Source organism: Contarinia nasturtii, unplaced genomic scaffold (genome assembly GCF_009176525.2).
Source record: "Contarinia nasturtii isolate CC-2019 unplaced genomic scaffold, AAFC_CNas_1.1 Cnas_scaffold_414, whole genome shotgun sequence".
NCBI lineage: Eukaryota > Metazoa > Arthropoda > Insecta > Diptera > Cecidomyiidae > Contarinia > Contarinia nasturtii.
In genome coordinates, this window is record NW_022197768.1 from 62375 (window position 1) to 76675 (window position 14301).

At 33.4% G+C, this 14301-nt stretch overlaps 5 protein-coding genes across 8 annotated transcripts in view; 2 read left to right on the forward strand and 3 right to left on the reverse strand.

Annotated features, from left to right (window-relative positions):
* Positions 1-2066: 2066 nt before the first annotated feature.
* LOC116338535 lies at positions 2067-7076 on the reverse strand. 2 transcript variants are annotated; one of them, XM_031763875.1, is made up of 8 exons: positions 6596-7076; positions 3993-4191; positions 3802-3932; positions 3683-3729; positions 3541-3620; positions 2703-3158; positions 2280-2617; positions 2067-2201 (listed from the first exon to the last, which is right to left on the reverse strand). In XM_031763875.1, exons 2-8 carry the CDS (start codon positions 4143-4145, stop codon positions 2135-2137), a joined length of 1272 nt encoding a protein of 423 aa, XP_031619735.1. In that variant the 5' UTR covers positions 4146-4191; positions 6596-7076; the 3' UTR covers positions 2067-2134. The 2 variants fall into 2 exon arrangements, with proteins under 2 accessions (XP_031619735.1, XP_031619734.1); XM_031763874.1 differs by lacking the exon at positions 6596-7076 and adding an exon at positions 4352-4725.
* LOC116338538 (transmembrane protein 135-like) lies at positions 5193-7206 on the forward strand. The gene is made up of 8 exons (XM_031763877.1): positions 5193-5408; positions 5481-5611; positions 5688-5811; positions 5893-6035; positions 6138-6273; positions 6350-6517; positions 6588-6910; positions 7008-7206. Exons 1-8 carry the CDS (start codon positions 5253-5255, stop codon positions 7060-7062), a joined length of 1236 nt encoding a protein of 411 aa, XP_031619737.1. The 5' UTR covers positions 5193-5252; the 3' UTR covers positions 7063-7206.
* Positions 7207-7332: 126 nt separating this feature from the next.
* On the forward strand, positions 7333-9224 carry LOC116338537. The gene is made up of 6 exons (XM_031763876.1): positions 7333-7601; positions 7701-7831; positions 7901-8024; positions 8104-8376; positions 8484-8983; positions 9049-9224. Exons 1-6 carry the CDS (start codon positions 7434-7436, stop codon positions 9104-9106), a joined length of 1254 nt encoding a protein of 417 aa, XP_031619736.1. The 5' UTR covers positions 7333-7433; the 3' UTR covers positions 9107-9224.
* Positions 9011-13272, reverse strand: LOC116338534 (heat shock 70 kDa protein cognate 2). 3 transcript variants are annotated; one of them, XM_031763872.1, is made up of 4 exons: positions 13168-13272; positions 12568-12741; positions 10166-11098; positions 9011-10096 (listed from the first exon to the last, which is right to left on the reverse strand). In XM_031763872.1, the coding sequence occupies exons 2-4, from the start codon at positions 12733-12735 to the stop codon at positions 9293-9295; spliced, it is 1905 nt and encodes a 634-aa protein (XP_031619732.1). In that variant the 5' UTR covers positions 12736-12741; positions 13168-13272; the 3' UTR covers positions 9011-9292. The 3 variants fall into 3 exon arrangements, with proteins under 3 accessions (XP_031619732.1, XP_031619733.1, XP_031619731.1); XM_031763873.1 differs by having other exon boundaries at positions 13198-13270; XM_031763871.1 differs by lacking the exon at positions 13168-13272 and adding an exon at positions 13007-13069.
* LOC116338540 (small lysine-rich protein 1) overlaps positions 13168-14301 on the reverse strand; it is a 1760-nt gene continuing 626 nt past the window's right edge. The window contains exons 2-3 of the mRNA XM_031763880.1: positions 13793-13995; positions 13168-13722 (exon numbers count right to left, since the gene is read on the reverse strand). Coding sequence (XP_031619740.1) covers positions 13657-13722; positions 13793-13984 — 258 coding nt within the window. The 5' untranslated portion in view covers positions 13985-13995 and the 3' untranslated portion in view covers positions 13168-13656. The remainder of the gene's footprint in view (positions 13723-13792; positions 13996-14301) is intronic.

A 14301-nucleotide genomic window follows, 5' to 3' on the forward strand; every position in this document is an offset into this window, starting at 1 on the left:
TTTCAGTATGATCGTAACCGCTGCAGTGACAACTACTTCTTGACTCTTTAGCTGTAAACCTATCTGGAATTTTCTTAAAACTCTTTCCGTGACTGGTACAGTTTTACAGTGATTTTTTTAAAAATGTTATATCATTGTTTATTCTAAAAAAATTGATTCCCGATTGCAACGATTATTGACCGTTCCATTGTAGAACAAATTATTGCATAGAATTGGCAAGATGTCGGCATAGCTGAAATAAAAAGTACATGAAGAGCGGCTATGCTACATCCAGTCAGTTTATATGTAATTTATTACACAACTTATATTACATTCAAGTGATCTTTTGTTCGTCATTCCATTCAGTCGAGTTATTGAAGTCAGGTAATAATTTGCAAGTTTTCGTTTTTTTATTCAAAAATTCTTTCTTTACTCATTTGAACATGACCTGTTTGCAAGGTATTCTAATGTTCATTCATTTTTTTTAAATAGTAAGAGCAAAGAATTTTACCGAATTTTTGTGTTACTAAGTTTCTGAAAAATAAAATATCACACATGGAAATGGCATATAAATTCAATAAAATTTATTCTTCAAAAAAAAAAAAATTATAATATTCGTTGGTTACTTCTGATTACCTATTTTGATCACGTATTTGAGTTGTTTTTTTGTGGACAATACACTTTTATAGAATTCACGAACCATTTATCATCACAACGATGAAATGAAAAGAACTTTGAATTAAATATATGTACACGACATTGATATTGGCACACAACTTAAACAATAGAATAAGGAATCACACAAGCTTTTCGAATAAAATTGAAACATAAATACGTATGTCTATCGGTGACTTTCAGTCAGTTATTTGGGAGTGTTGTATTCAATATCATTTAGTGAAAAGAAATGACTTTAGCCGAATAAATACATTGTGGTCGTTGAAAAATGTGAGCTGGATACATAGATAAAACTTTAAAAGTAAAACTTATCGCAAAGTTATGTACATGAATCTGACTTTTAATACAATTGATTGTGCTTTCCAGCGACATTTCCAAACGGTTTGTTACTTTGCTGTGGCTTTTTCAACTAAGTTTTACACTCCCAGTGTCGAAAGCATTCAATTGTATTCATTTCGTTAGCTACGTACAGATGAAGAGTAGAAAACTTCAAATAGTCCATTTTATAGAGTCTGCAAAAATCTAATATCATACACAATCATTGACAAAAAATACAAATAAAATATTTATTTTGAAAAATCGCTGAAAATTTATTCTGTATATTTTTTTTTTCATCGAATAGAATCTTTTTCATGATTAATTTTACGGATGTATATTCAAAATGCCAGTGAGTTCGATTTTTTTTAAATCATCTCATTCAACTCTACCTGAAGTCTCCAACTCGAAGTGTACCTCGAAGTTGAAAAAAAAAAATTCATGGGTCAATATTCAACTTGCCGCTAGGCTTCACTTACACGGAAACTATTTATAGTCTCCACGTTTTTATAGTCCTAATCAAGTCTACCTTTAGAATAACATATTTTTTACCTTGCTCTTTTCTTAATTTATCCATTTTTTATATGTAGCTTTAAATTAATAGTTCACCTTCATGAGATGGACTGTCCGCCGTACACAGTGTCTGGCTGGATATGGATTGGCGGTGGTTGCTTTCGTTCAAATGGCTGTCATGTGTCATGTTGGACAGAATCTTTTGGATAGAGTATATGACAAATAAATGTTGAATATAAATATAAAATTTTATTCTGCTTTTGATGTCATAGAACCACCGTTTATTCAGAGTTTTACAGGGAATTAAATGTTACCTTTTACCAAACGAAGATCAAGGGTATGGGCGTCAACTGATTCTCCGACTTCAGAATGAGGTCTCTTTCACTATCCATTCGAACAAACTCAATTTTGAAACTTTAAAAATTGTATGATTTTTACTCTAGTTCTGTATCAATTTTTATTTGAATTTTCTGCTTAGAGTTCTTTTCAAGAATGTACGATTTACAATCCATATGAATATTTGGAAGGGAATGAATCAAAACATACCACTCACCACATCAAAGGTTATAATTAAAGTTCAAATATTTATTGTTGTTGTTTTATTTTAAATGCTTTCAATTTCACTGACGTAGTATTTGTTACAATAAAATGCTTATAATAAAAATTGAGGAGTCAGTCCGAATAAAAACTTGTGATAAGCGGTAAATATAGCTGCATCTCTAAAAACAGATGATATAAGTGTAAAATAAATTAGAAATGTAATTCATTAAGGTGATGGAGATGGATTTTTGTTATACTTGTAATTTGTTGACAAATGCATGAGTTTTTTCTGAATTGCCGGTGCCAAGTACGGGTAAAACGTTCGAATATGCGTAACGTAACCAAATACAAGCGGAAATACAACATGAATCATGTTGATTTTTTCCAATGGTATCCATTTCAAAAATGTTTTGATTTGTTCATAATAATGTGTCCAATAAATTTCAATGATTGTTATGACGGTATGAGAGAAAATGGATTGATCCGGATATAGATAGAAAACTAGACCAGACATCAAAGATGCTAATTGATTATCTTTCTTTGACGTTTCTTCACACAAATAGATATTACGACGACTACGCCAGCAATAGATAAACTGAAACATTCTCAAATCATTCAGTGTCATTAGAATATTTTTTATAAATTTCAAATAAAGATTTCATTGAATATTTGTTACTAACTCTGTAGACACCAACGTATCCAACCAAAAATAATACCAAATTCCAGTTTAATTGTTTGAAAAATACATTGAAAATTATCAATGGATTCCGTAGTATGCGGCTATAATTGTAGATAAGGTGTCGAGCAATTTCCAAACCAACACCAAATTTGAAAAACTTTTTGATACCATTAAAAATGAATGTGTCACAGCTATCTTCGTGTGCACAACACTTAATTTGTGAACGAACAATGGGCGATATTTTATCCATTACCGCACTCTCTTCATAGAATTCATGGTATTCGGTTTTCGATTTTAACGGTTGTGTCAACCAATAAAATCGACCGGTATGATTTTCACGTAGACCATGCATTAATGTTGCATTTAATGCCATAAATGCAATTGTTATAGCCAGTCGAGAGTTACGTAACAATTTGAATATGTAAAAATCTCCACGTGTGATTGATACTTGAAATGCCTGCGAATAAATAATTACGTATCACACAACATTTTGACAGATGCCTACTTAACGCCAAACAACGGACAAAATATCTGTAATATAAGTCAACGCATGTTTGCTATGCAGTGAGATGAACTAATCTCACATCGACAAGTCATGCAGACAAACTGTACTGAACTATTAGTAATAACAACAAAATCCAGGAACCTCTCTCTGGTTCCCGTAAAAAATGTGTATATGAATAAATCACAGACAGTCTTTCAGAGTTACATTGATATTCCACTCTGCGAAGTGGATCCTCATTGAGGAGCAAAATATTGAAAGTAAAAATAAATTGCTCCTCCGGTACCTCACATATATTTCTCTGATAAACAGTCTCTGAAATAATTATATTACGTACAACAGTAGATAGACCATGAGCATAATGGTGTTTGGCACGTTCACTAATTATCCATGAACTGATGAATGCACCCAACCCAGCTGGAAATCGATTAAAAATTTAAATTAGCATCTTGACTTTTATATTTTTTATTTTCACTTGCCCGGAACCGCCAATACTGTATAATAGTAAAAAACTCCACATATTCTTCTACAAAGAACAAATACAATAATTCAATTGGATTTTAATCAAAAGGATGATTTTATTCAAACTGAAAATTACCTAAATAAACAAATTGACGATAATCCCAAACCACTAACAAGCCAAGCACCGAAGAAAAAATCGACAAAAATGCGGAAACTTTGCATAAAAACGTCCTTGTTCAAATTTCTAATTTTCATGATGATTGGAATCTAAAGTAATTGAATAAAATTAACCACGTTTGGTCGATCAAAGAAAGATTTTTTTTTTACCAAAGCCAACGGTAGAACGAATTTTACGCAACTGAGAATTGTCCCGGTGAAATTCCAAATCGTTGATTCCCAGCAATTTTTACCGATGTGAATTACTTCATCGCAACGAAGATGCTTGGCAGCTGGATAAAAGTATTTTGAGTGCGTTGTCATTTTTACAGCTCTGAAAGTTGTTTTCTCAAGCTCAATCAAAACATTTCTATGTCATTTGCAAAGGAAAAAATCACCACAAAAAATAAATAATAATATGCCATTGAATTGCAAATTTGAAAACTGAGACAAGAAAGAAACTATGTTTTGCAATTGCATTTGATTGAGTGAAAAAAAAAGAAATTGTTTTTATGAATAAAAATGCACACTATAAATAACCAATGTTGAACTTATTCTCTTTGTTGACTCAGCTCATATATGCAAACAGAATTCTTTTTTGTCATATATTCACAAAATGCACTGATACGTTCTCTTGTTAAATGTGAATTTTAAAATTTCTGATATGTTCATGAGTTGACTTTTTTCCGTTCAAATGTTATGGTGACTATTCACATGAATCGGTTCGAGTGGCACTATTGTCCGTGTCCGTAACATTAACTTTAAACCATATATGGGGCACAGGGGGTGTAAGCTCGGATAACCCCCCTTAAATCGTCTGAGCTACCTCCCGACGGCAGCCGAAAATTCTTTTGATTTGCTAGGCATTTTCGCTCGAAAAGTGGAGACCTTTTTTGCTCTTCAAGTTTTTGAGGCGGAGAGAAATCTTTAAATTTGATAGAGTTTTTTGCGACAAAAAATCTTTTGATTTTCTATGGTTTTTTGGGTGGCTGCTGGACTCCCCCCTCCCAAATTTTTTCCGTTCTTATGTATGCTTCGAGAGTCGAGCGCTATCCATATAAATACATTGTGACGTCACACATCTTACACAGAAACGACATCTTTGTAAAACAGACTAACTACAATGTAAAAGTATAGCGAGAGGGGAAGGGAGTAAATAAAAAGGGGAAACAGATACGTTTGATTAACATTGTAGTTAGTCGGTTATTAATAGATGGCGTTTATATAGTGTGCCCTTATTGCGCTTGACTCTCGGTATGCTTCAAACTGAATTATAAACCGCAAAGTTAATTACAATTCATATATTTCGTTGTACGGTTGACCCTGTGTTTGGGTCAAGTTTTTATGGTAGCCGTCGATCAACAGCCGATGAAAATAGTTAGAATATAGTTTGACTTGTGTGTGTTACTTGTGAAAATTGTCTTGAAAGAAATGAGTGTTTTTAGCAAATATTTTCATGTGGCATTTGCACCTGTCACATGTAAGGATATTATTCATCCACACACAGACAACTGTGTGAAAGCTGCTATTGGATACTTTTTTAAGCCAACGTTGACAACAATGCAATTTTTTATACCACTATTTATGGTAAGCAAGCATCTTTCATAGATCATAGTTTGACGAGAAAAATGAAAATTAATTACAATATTTTCGATGAAGATATCAATAGCAGCAAAGAAAGATAAAATTGACCTTGAGATTTTTGTGGAAATGCTAAAAAATTTTGTTGGAGCCGTAGGAGCCGCACTGATGACCGGGTCGATTGGAACCTTTTTCATGTGCATTCTTTAGTAGGCAAATCATTTGCTATTCAAGTCCTCGAAAACTTAGTGCAAATTTACATCTGATCTGTTTCACACTTTGCAGTAGACTATTAGGACGATTCTATTGGTATACGATTGTTGGGTTGCCGGGATTTTTGGGTGCATTGACAATTTTTTTAGTGCCAAATCAAATTGCGATAATGTTTAGTCATAGTTGTCTTGTTATGGTAAGTAAATTGCTGAAAATTACAAATCAACCAGATCCAATAACAGTGTACAATTTTTTTTTGTTTTTATTTTCATCAAAGGTCACAGAAGTTCTCATTAAACGACGCGGTAGCATTCTTTTTCGGTGTATGGATAGTGTAATTTGGTTTCGAACGTTAGTCTTTATGTTTATGAGCGCAATTACTTTGGATAGTTTACGAAAAATCAAGCCACATATTTCTTGGTGAGACCCAAAAAAAGTGCTTAACATTTTGTTACCGCAAAAAAGAAAAAAATGGAAAAGTTAAAAAAGATCACTTGAAAAATATATATATTTCGGTTTTAGGTTCATTGAACCAGTGCGAAGAAGATCAAAACGTCGTTATGAATGTTATGACGAGAGTCCAATATTTGACTCAATGATTCCGGTTTCGGGAAATGTTTGCAGCCATAAAAATGGATGTGATACATTTATAGTGAATGTAAACTATGTCTAATTTTAAAATTTAAAATTCGAAACATAGTTTTGTGACATTTTCATCGTTCTACATATTTTAGGAACTGAAAAAATATTTCAAAATTGGTTTGGCCATTGAATTTGTTCAAAGTGTGTTGAGAAATGTTGATCAATTTAAACAGAATGCATTCAAAGGTGTGTGGAGCATAATCACAGGATTTAATGTTAAATTTTTGCTTTTTGCTGTTTGCTACCCGTTTACATACCGAGTATGTACAATGCATCGTTTACATAAGTTAATGTCCAATGAATGCAAATTTCGTTTTGTTTTGTTTTCAGGCTCTTACCTGCATGTTCAATCGGCTCTATGGTTTTGAATCAAAGTCTTCAAATTATATGGCTGCTTTTTTTGCTGGTGTTTTCTTTTATTTTTATCCACAAATGCCATTTTTGACATACGCCATTGCATGCACGATTGAAATAATGTGGCAACGTCTTCGGAAACGTCGAAAGTTTGTGATCATCCGGAAAATCAATGAATTACCACTTGCCCGAATATCTTACGCAATTTTAGTGCCGGTTTTATTTCATATGCGATCTTTCTATCCTTGGCAAACACCCGTATTGATTCACAAAGTGATGAATTTGGTCACTTGTAGGCAGTAAGTTAATTGCATTTAAATTAATTCAGCGTCAATTGAACGTTGTACTATATTTTTCTATTTTAACGCTTTTTTTGTCGTCCTATTTTATTTGTAGTGACGAAAAAATGTTGATGAACACCTATAAATTCCTAATACCATCAAATGCTTGATTGAATAAAATGTACATGGACTAAATGGAACACTGGATTTGTTGTTTTTTTTTCTCTTCTTTTCGAAAATGTTAAATAGGAATGAGAGAGTTAAAACGTATTTTAAGTCAATTTTATTTGAATTTCATATATTTTGTTAATGTGCGTGTGTGTGTGTGCTTGCACTGAGTTCGTTGAATAAATATACTTGAAATAATTTGCATATAATAAACTAAGTACAGTTGTTAATTTTCCTTCATACGTTATCATTAACATTTAGTCTATGATTTTTTTTTACATTCATTTGTGTGGTTTAGGCCAGGGTTTCATTCAGTTGATTCGTGTTTCTTGTGTTTCAGACAACGGTTTTGGTTTTATTTTATAGTGCTTATATGAGCGAGATGGCTGCGCTCAGTAAATACTATAGTGAAATTATGAAAAGTCATAATGTTACATGTGCATATGTTTTACATCCAGATGAGTCGTGCACATATTTTCTACTTAAAACCATACCCATAACACTATTTCGAACAGCTCAATTTTTTGTTCCACTTTACTTTGTGAGTATAGTTTTGTATTAAAAGACAAAAAACATATGGGTCAAATCTTATGACCATAATCATCCACGTGCCAACTTGAATCCTGGTGTTTGTTTTCAGTTACCGATGTTGGCCAATTCGAAAAATTTCACCAAAGAAAAATTGTACGACGTTCTTAAGGTTTTTGTTAGCTCTGTTATAGCAGGAGGTTCAACTGTTTATGGTGCATTTTTATCCATTTGTTTGCTATCGTAAGTGTACATGAAATGTGCAACGATATCAAATGACAACTAAAAAAATAATTTTAATTTTTCACAAAGAAATCTCATTGGACACACGTCATTTTGGACTCTTATACCGATACCAGCGATGGCAGGCGGTTTTACCATATTCATGGCAACTGAAAAAGTTCACGGTTTCTTCTGTCATGCAGTATCATTTATCGTAAATAAAGTTATATTTGCTGTACAGCAGTTGTAGCAATGTCTTTCAAACGATGATATAATTGTTTTGTGTGTTACAGACTTTCGATATATTGGTGCGTGATGGATCACTATGGCCATTGCGAATGCTTAAAACTTATCGTTCGTTGCGTACAATATTTTTTATGATTCTCAGCGGTATTATTGTGGATTCAATGTATCTAAATGGTGATTCAATAATTTGGTTATTCAAACCTCTGCGAAAATACAAACCGAAAATCGAAAATGATATTTCATCCAATAAAACGAAACCATTCGATCAACATCACATCTGCGATCACAAGAGAATTAGTTGCAAATCATATATCTTACAAGTATGATCATTTGAATAACGATGCTTTTTTGTTTGTAATCAATTCACATTATACAAAATTAATAATACAAATTGCATTATGCCATGACTTTAAATTTTTCTTTGCAGGTTTTCAGAACATATTTAATGCTTGGCATGGCCTTAGAGATTCTTAAATCGTTGTTCAGTAACTTTGGAGCAATTTTGAAAAATCCGCTAACTGGATGGTTCTATATAATCAAACATATTAAACCGAATTTTTTACTCTTTGTCTCTCTTTATCCGACATTGACAGAATCAATAAATTGTATGCTAAACAATTGGCTGCAACGATCAACTCGATTGAATCAAGATATTTCGGCAATTCTTGGTGGTCTTCCATTTTATTTTTGTGCCGATGAATTACAAATTCTTGCTCATACTTTTATCACTGCTATCGAAGCGATTTGGCATCGTTACAAACTGTATTCTGATCCCACCACCCAAACATACCAATGGTTAACAAAAATTCCATTCGCTAAAATTGCATTCATTTTTGGTGGAAGTTATATGTATACCGCACGGCTTTTCTACCCATGGATTGCTCCGAAATTTTTGCAAAGGTTGATGATGCTAATTACAAACAATAAGTAAGTAAAAAAAATGCATCATACGCGTGTGTTATAATATGTTATATTTAAATTAAAATTTACAGATTTGATGTCATCGGTGAACGCGTTCATTCACTGTGGATACCAGAGGTCATCATTTAAATTGCATTTGCAATCGAGTTAAATTCAATCTGTAATTACAATTTTATTGTTTTTTTTTTTTTGTTTTTTTTTTTATTTGAATAATAACATATTATAGAAGGTTACATTAGATTTTGAAGGGAACAAACAACAACAAAAAAAGGTTAAATGTTAATGAAAATGTGTATGTTTTTTTTTAAAATGTTTTTAATCAACTTCCTCGACTGTGGGACCACGTTGGGGTCCGCTAGGATGTTGTCGATCAGAATCACCTCCTCCGGCACCGTGCATTTTTGCCATAATTGGACCACATACATTTTGCAAATCCTTCAATTGATGCTCAAATTCATCTTTTTCCGCCAAATTGTTTGCGTCAAGCCATTTCATTGTTTCCGAACATTTATCTTTTACAGTTTGTTTGTCTGCATCGCTTACTTTACCGGTTGGTGCATCTTCGACCGCTTGTTTACATGCAAAAATGTACGTTTCCAATTGGTTCCTGGATGCAATTTTTTCCTTTTGACGTTCGTCTTCTTCGCGATATTTTTCTGCATCGGCCAACATTCGATCAATTTCAGCTTTCGATAAGCGCCCTTTGTCATTTGTAATTGTGATCTTCTCTTGGCGGCCAGTACTATTATCTTTGGCCGATACATGTAAAATACCATCAGCATTTAAATCGAATTGAACTTCAATTTTTGGTACACCACGCGGTGCGGGCGGAATTCCGGTTAAATTAAATGTGCCAAGAAGATTGTTATCTTTCGTCATGGCTCGCTCGCCTTCATATACTTGAATAGTAACGGCATTTTGGTTGTCGCTGTATGTAGTGAATGTTTGCTGTTGCTTGCATGGAATGCGTGCATTGCGTTCGATGAGTTTGGTCATCACGCCGCCAGCCGTTTCAATACCAAGCGAAAGCGGTGTCACATCAACTAGAAGAACGTCTTGAATTTTCGAACTTCCTTCACCCGATAGGATAGCTGCTTGCACGGCAGCACCATACGCAACCTATTTGTAAAAAAAGTAAGGGAAAGATTAGGTATCCTCATGCACAGTTTTACTTTTTCTTTTACTTACCGCTTCATCCGGATTAATTGAAAGATTCAAGGTTTTGCCATTGAAGAAATCTTGAAGCATTTTTTGAATTTTTGGTATACGAATGGAACCACCAACTAAAACGACCTCATCAATTTTGGCCTTATCCAATTTGGCATCGGTCAATGCTTTTTCCACCGGCTGAAGAGTCGATCGAAATAAGTCCATATTAAGTTCTTCGAAGCGGGCTCGCGATATTTTGGCATAAAAATCGAGACCTTCATGCAAAGCATCAATTTCCAATGAAGCTTCTGTACTTGATGACAATGTTCGTTTTGCTCGTTCGCATGCTGTGCGTAAACGTCGCAAGGCGCGTGCATTTCCCGACAAATCTTTTTTAAATTTTCGTTTGAATTCATCGGAAAAGTGACTGACCAAACGATTATCGAAATCTTCACCACCCAAGTGAGTGTCACCGGCCGTTGAACGTACTGAAAACAATGAACCTTCATCAATTGCAAGAATTGATACATCGAATGTGCCACCGCCCAAGTCAAAAATCAACACATTCTTTTCGCCTTTTAAATTCTTATCAAGGCCATAGGCTAATGCAGCGGCTGTGGGCTCATTGATAATACGCAAAACATTTAGGCCAGCAATTTGACCGGCATCTTTAGTAGCCTGACGCTGGGAATCATTGAAATATGCCGGAACGGTGATGACAGCATCTTTAATTGAGGTGCCCAAAAATACTTCGGCAATTTCTCGCATTTTTGTTAAAACCATCGAACTGATCTCTTCAGGTGCAAACACTTTGCGTTCACCTTTGAATTCAACTTCAATTTTCGGTTTGCCACAATCATTGATTACAGTGAATGGCCAATGTTTAATGTCATCTTGAATTTTTGGATCATCAAATTTACGACCAATTAATCGTTTTGCATCAAATACCGAATTTTTTGGATTCATTGCGACCTGCGAAGCAATAAAGCGAAAAAAAAAGATATCAAATTATAACAAAATACATTCAAAACCAGACAATTTTATTGTGTAATTTGCAACGCATATTGTGAATAACACACGAATCGCCATTGAATATTATATCGAAAATAAAGCAATAAACAAACACGTATGTCATGCTTTGCTATTTTGATGTCATTGTAAGTAGGCGCGCGCGCACACAAGCGGTTAGCCGCTCCTGTAATAAAGATTTCACGCTGCTACCTATATGTCATAATGTCAAATTTAGATTCACCAAATTCAAAGCACACATACATATGCCACACATTTTTTTTAATCGCAATAAATATGGTTCGATTGCCTGCGATCTATCGCAAATCAACAAACCAAATCGAAAGTGTTGGGCGACAGTAACGTTCGACGTCATAAACGCAGTATACACAAACACTGGACTTGTTTTTTTTTCTCAAATGGTTATGTGGTTTTATATCATAGCTATTTTTAATACAAAAAAAAAAAACGTTATGTTCTTGCATGAAAATCGTGGGTGTTTCTCATGTTTACATCTATAGACATTGAATTTTCCTACTAAACTCATCTTCAATAGAAGAATAAAAAATTAGATATGTGCCAAAAATATACAGCTATTGATCTAAATACATATATCAACATTTACCAAAATAGAATTACTCATCCATTAAAACTATGTGTGTATTTTTTTTAATTTGATTTCATTCATGTTCGAGAAATTTCGCATCGATGCGAAAATATCAAAATTAAAATCTCACACAATTTTCTATTTTCGATGCATTGTGTTTCTTTTGTTTTTCTTGATTTCAAATCTCATTTGAAATGGAGACGCGTATGGATTATGCACTAGAAATTGTGATACATTTCAATCGTCAGTAAATAGAAAACAAAGTGCACGTTATATTTCAATCAAAATAGAGATGAGATTAAAAAAAAACAAACGCACCTTATATGCGATGAATATATTATAGCGGGAAGAATTGTTAATTAAAGCATTTTTTTCACGGTTCCGCACAATACACGCACACAAAAAGAACGATAGAGCCAAAACGACAATTAATAATTCATTAATTGTCAAGCCAAAATCTGAAGAGATGAATCGTGGCCATTTGACAATGCACACACGCACACACTCTCAAATGTTCTCAAATAGTTTATTGTTTGAATAATGCATTAGTATCATTGGCGATGTGCTGTACCAAAAATGGTCAAGTACATGAGAACCTTGATGTCGCTACACAAATGATACATTCTCGACACAAATGCTACATTATTCACAAACATCGCTAAGGGCAAGCTTTTCAATTATACAATTTTAAAAAAACAGTAACAAAATGTGGAACACAAAAACCAAAATGCATTGTGAATTGTATATATCCTGTGCGCGCGTGATGTTCATGTCATGAAATGAGCAAAAACAAAAATTGATTTCCATTTTGGTATATTTTGCTTACTTGATTTTTTGCGGCATCACCAATCAAACGTTCGGTATCGTTGAATGCCACATAACTTGGTGTTGTACGATTCCCTTGGTCGTTTGCAATAATCTCAACTTTTCCATGTTGAAAAACTCCAACGCACGAGTACGTCGTTCCCAAATCGATACCAATTGCTTTTGCCATTATGTTCTGTTTATTCAAACGAAAAAATGAGAGATAATCAAAATATACATAGTAGAACTTCATCAACTCAACAACAAAAACCACATTTAATTTGATTGTGAACAATGCACTTAAATGAAACATGGAATTAAATATTTTTTTGGTCATTGAAACACATTCTGTGGCTCACTTTGGAATTCAAATGAATATCTTCTTTTATAGAGAAGACGAAAAAAAAATGTTTCACGCAAAAAGAGTCACAGAAAATGCGTCAATGTGTTCCAAAAATTACATAACATTTCTCCATGGTAATAAAATTTAAAGGAAAACACAATCGGTTCGATATAATAACTGTTTTTCGTTCAATAGACTACTCGATTATTTAAAAAATGACTCAAATTTTAATACGTTTACTAGATGGTTTTGAGAAAAGTGAAATGAAAACTGACTTACTTTTTTTTTAAATAAAGAATAACAATTTACCACAGTATTATGATTTGTTTTATTCGCGTAGTTGCAGTTTACGTCGCACTGCTGTTCGCTCTTTTCGCCGGCAAATCCGTAATAAAACTAACAGAAAAATGTCATTTAGCAAAGCCTTTAAATTCAACAGATAGATCGTTCTGTATGGAGTATGGAATATTCTGAGTCAATGTTTCATCTAAAAATAAATTGTGAATAGCATCATCACAGAAATTGCTAGAAATCAAAATACGCCCGAAAGTCGGCAATATTTAAAAAAAAACGAAAAGAAAGTAAAAATTCAATCAAAATAGCCGAAGATGTTTTTTTTTCTTTTGTTATTCTGATTCGCTCGAACTTAATTCGTGTGTTTATTTCTCGTTTTGTCTACGATTCACATTAAAAAAAATTTTCTTGCTTTATAATCAAATGTTGTTTGTTTTATTTTTAAATGGTGCGACGATAGCGTTCGATGTCGATTCACTTTCGTTTTCCTTTCTTTTTCTTAGCTTCTGGCCAGGGAAAGCCACGAACTTTCAACACATCCTATATATTATGAGAAAAAAAAGAATCAGTCTTATGTGAGGTGTTTTGAGACGATAAGAATCATAAGTACCTGTACATTATGACAAATTAGGTATGCATTTTCCATAGCACCTTCGCTAAAGATGTCACCTTGAATTTTTGACGATTTTGCTGACGAACCACCAGCAGAACGACCATTTTTCTTTTTTCCACCACCTTTTTTCTTCTCTTTACTACCAGTCGAATCTTTACTATTACGCTTCTTTGCACCCTTTCCAGCCATCTCTTGGTAGACTAAGTCCAAAAACAATAAAATTAAAGAATGTTTCGGGTTTCGTCAATATCGATTTAACATTCGTATCATAGCGACCAATGTTAATTTACATCATAAATCGATCATATGACGGCCTAAGAAGAAAACAATAACATACAGAATATTCTGCAAAAAGACGAATACAAATTTATGTGAGCAAAAACCAAATATACAAACAGACAGCGCAAAGGTAAAACAGCCTACTTACATAAGAAACACATGTAAGTAGGCTGTTTTACTTTTGCGCTGTCTGTTTGTATATTTGGTTTTTGCTCACATAAATTTGT

What these genes read in the sequence shown, in the direction of transcription:
- LOC116338538 (XM_031763877.1), top strand. Translation starts at nt 5,253, where the DNA reads ATGAGTGTTTTTAGCAAATATTTTCATGTGGCATTTGCACCTGTCACA. An exon ending in TTTTTATACCACTATTTATG is followed by an intron (nt 5,409 to 5,480) that starts GTAAGCAAGCAT and finishes TTTTCGATGAAG; the next exon opens with ATATCAATAGCAGCAAAGAA. An exon ending in GTGATACATTTATAGTGAAT is followed by an intron (nt 6,274 to 6,349) that starts GTAAACTATGTC and finishes TACATATTTTAG; the next exon opens with GAACTGAAAAAATATTTCAA.
- LOC116338535 (XM_031763875.1), bottom strand. Translation starts at nt 4,145, where the DNA reads ATGACAACGCACTCAAAATACTTTTATCCAGCTGCCAAGCATCTTCGT. An exon ending in TACAGTATTGGCGGTTCCGG is followed by an intron (nt 3,621 to 3,682) that starts GCAAGTGAAAAT and finishes ATCGATTTCCAG; the next exon opens with CTGGGTTGGGTGCATTCATC. An exon ending in CTCATGGTCTATCTACTGTT is followed by an intron (nt 3,159 to 3,540) that starts GTACGTAATATA and finishes ATTTATTCGCAG; the next exon opens with GCATTTCAAGTATCAATCAC.
- LOC116338534 (XM_031763871.1), bottom strand. An exon ending in GTGATGCCGCAAAAAATCAA is followed by an intron (nt 11,099 to 12,567) that starts GTAAGCAAAATA and finishes ATTGCTTCGCAG; the next exon opens with GTCGCAATGAATCCAAAAAA. An exon ending in CAATTAATCCGGATGAAGCG is followed by an intron (nt 10,097 to 10,165) that starts GTAAGTAAAAGA and finishes TTTTACAAATAG; the next exon opens with GTTGCGTATGGTGCTGCCGT.
- LOC116338537 (XM_031763876.1), top strand. Translation starts at nt 7,434, where the DNA reads ATGAGCGAGATGGCTGCGCTCAGTAAATACTATAGTGAAATTATGAAA. An exon ending in TTTTTGTTCCACTTTACTTT is followed by an intron (nt 7,602 to 7,700) that starts GTGAGTATAGTT and finishes GTTTGTTTTCAG; the next exon opens with TTACCGATGTTGGCCAATTC. An exon ending in GCAAATCATATATCTTACAA is followed by an intron (nt 8,377 to 8,483) that starts GTATGATCATTT and finishes TTTTCTTTGCAG; the next exon opens with GTTTTCAGAACATATTTAAT.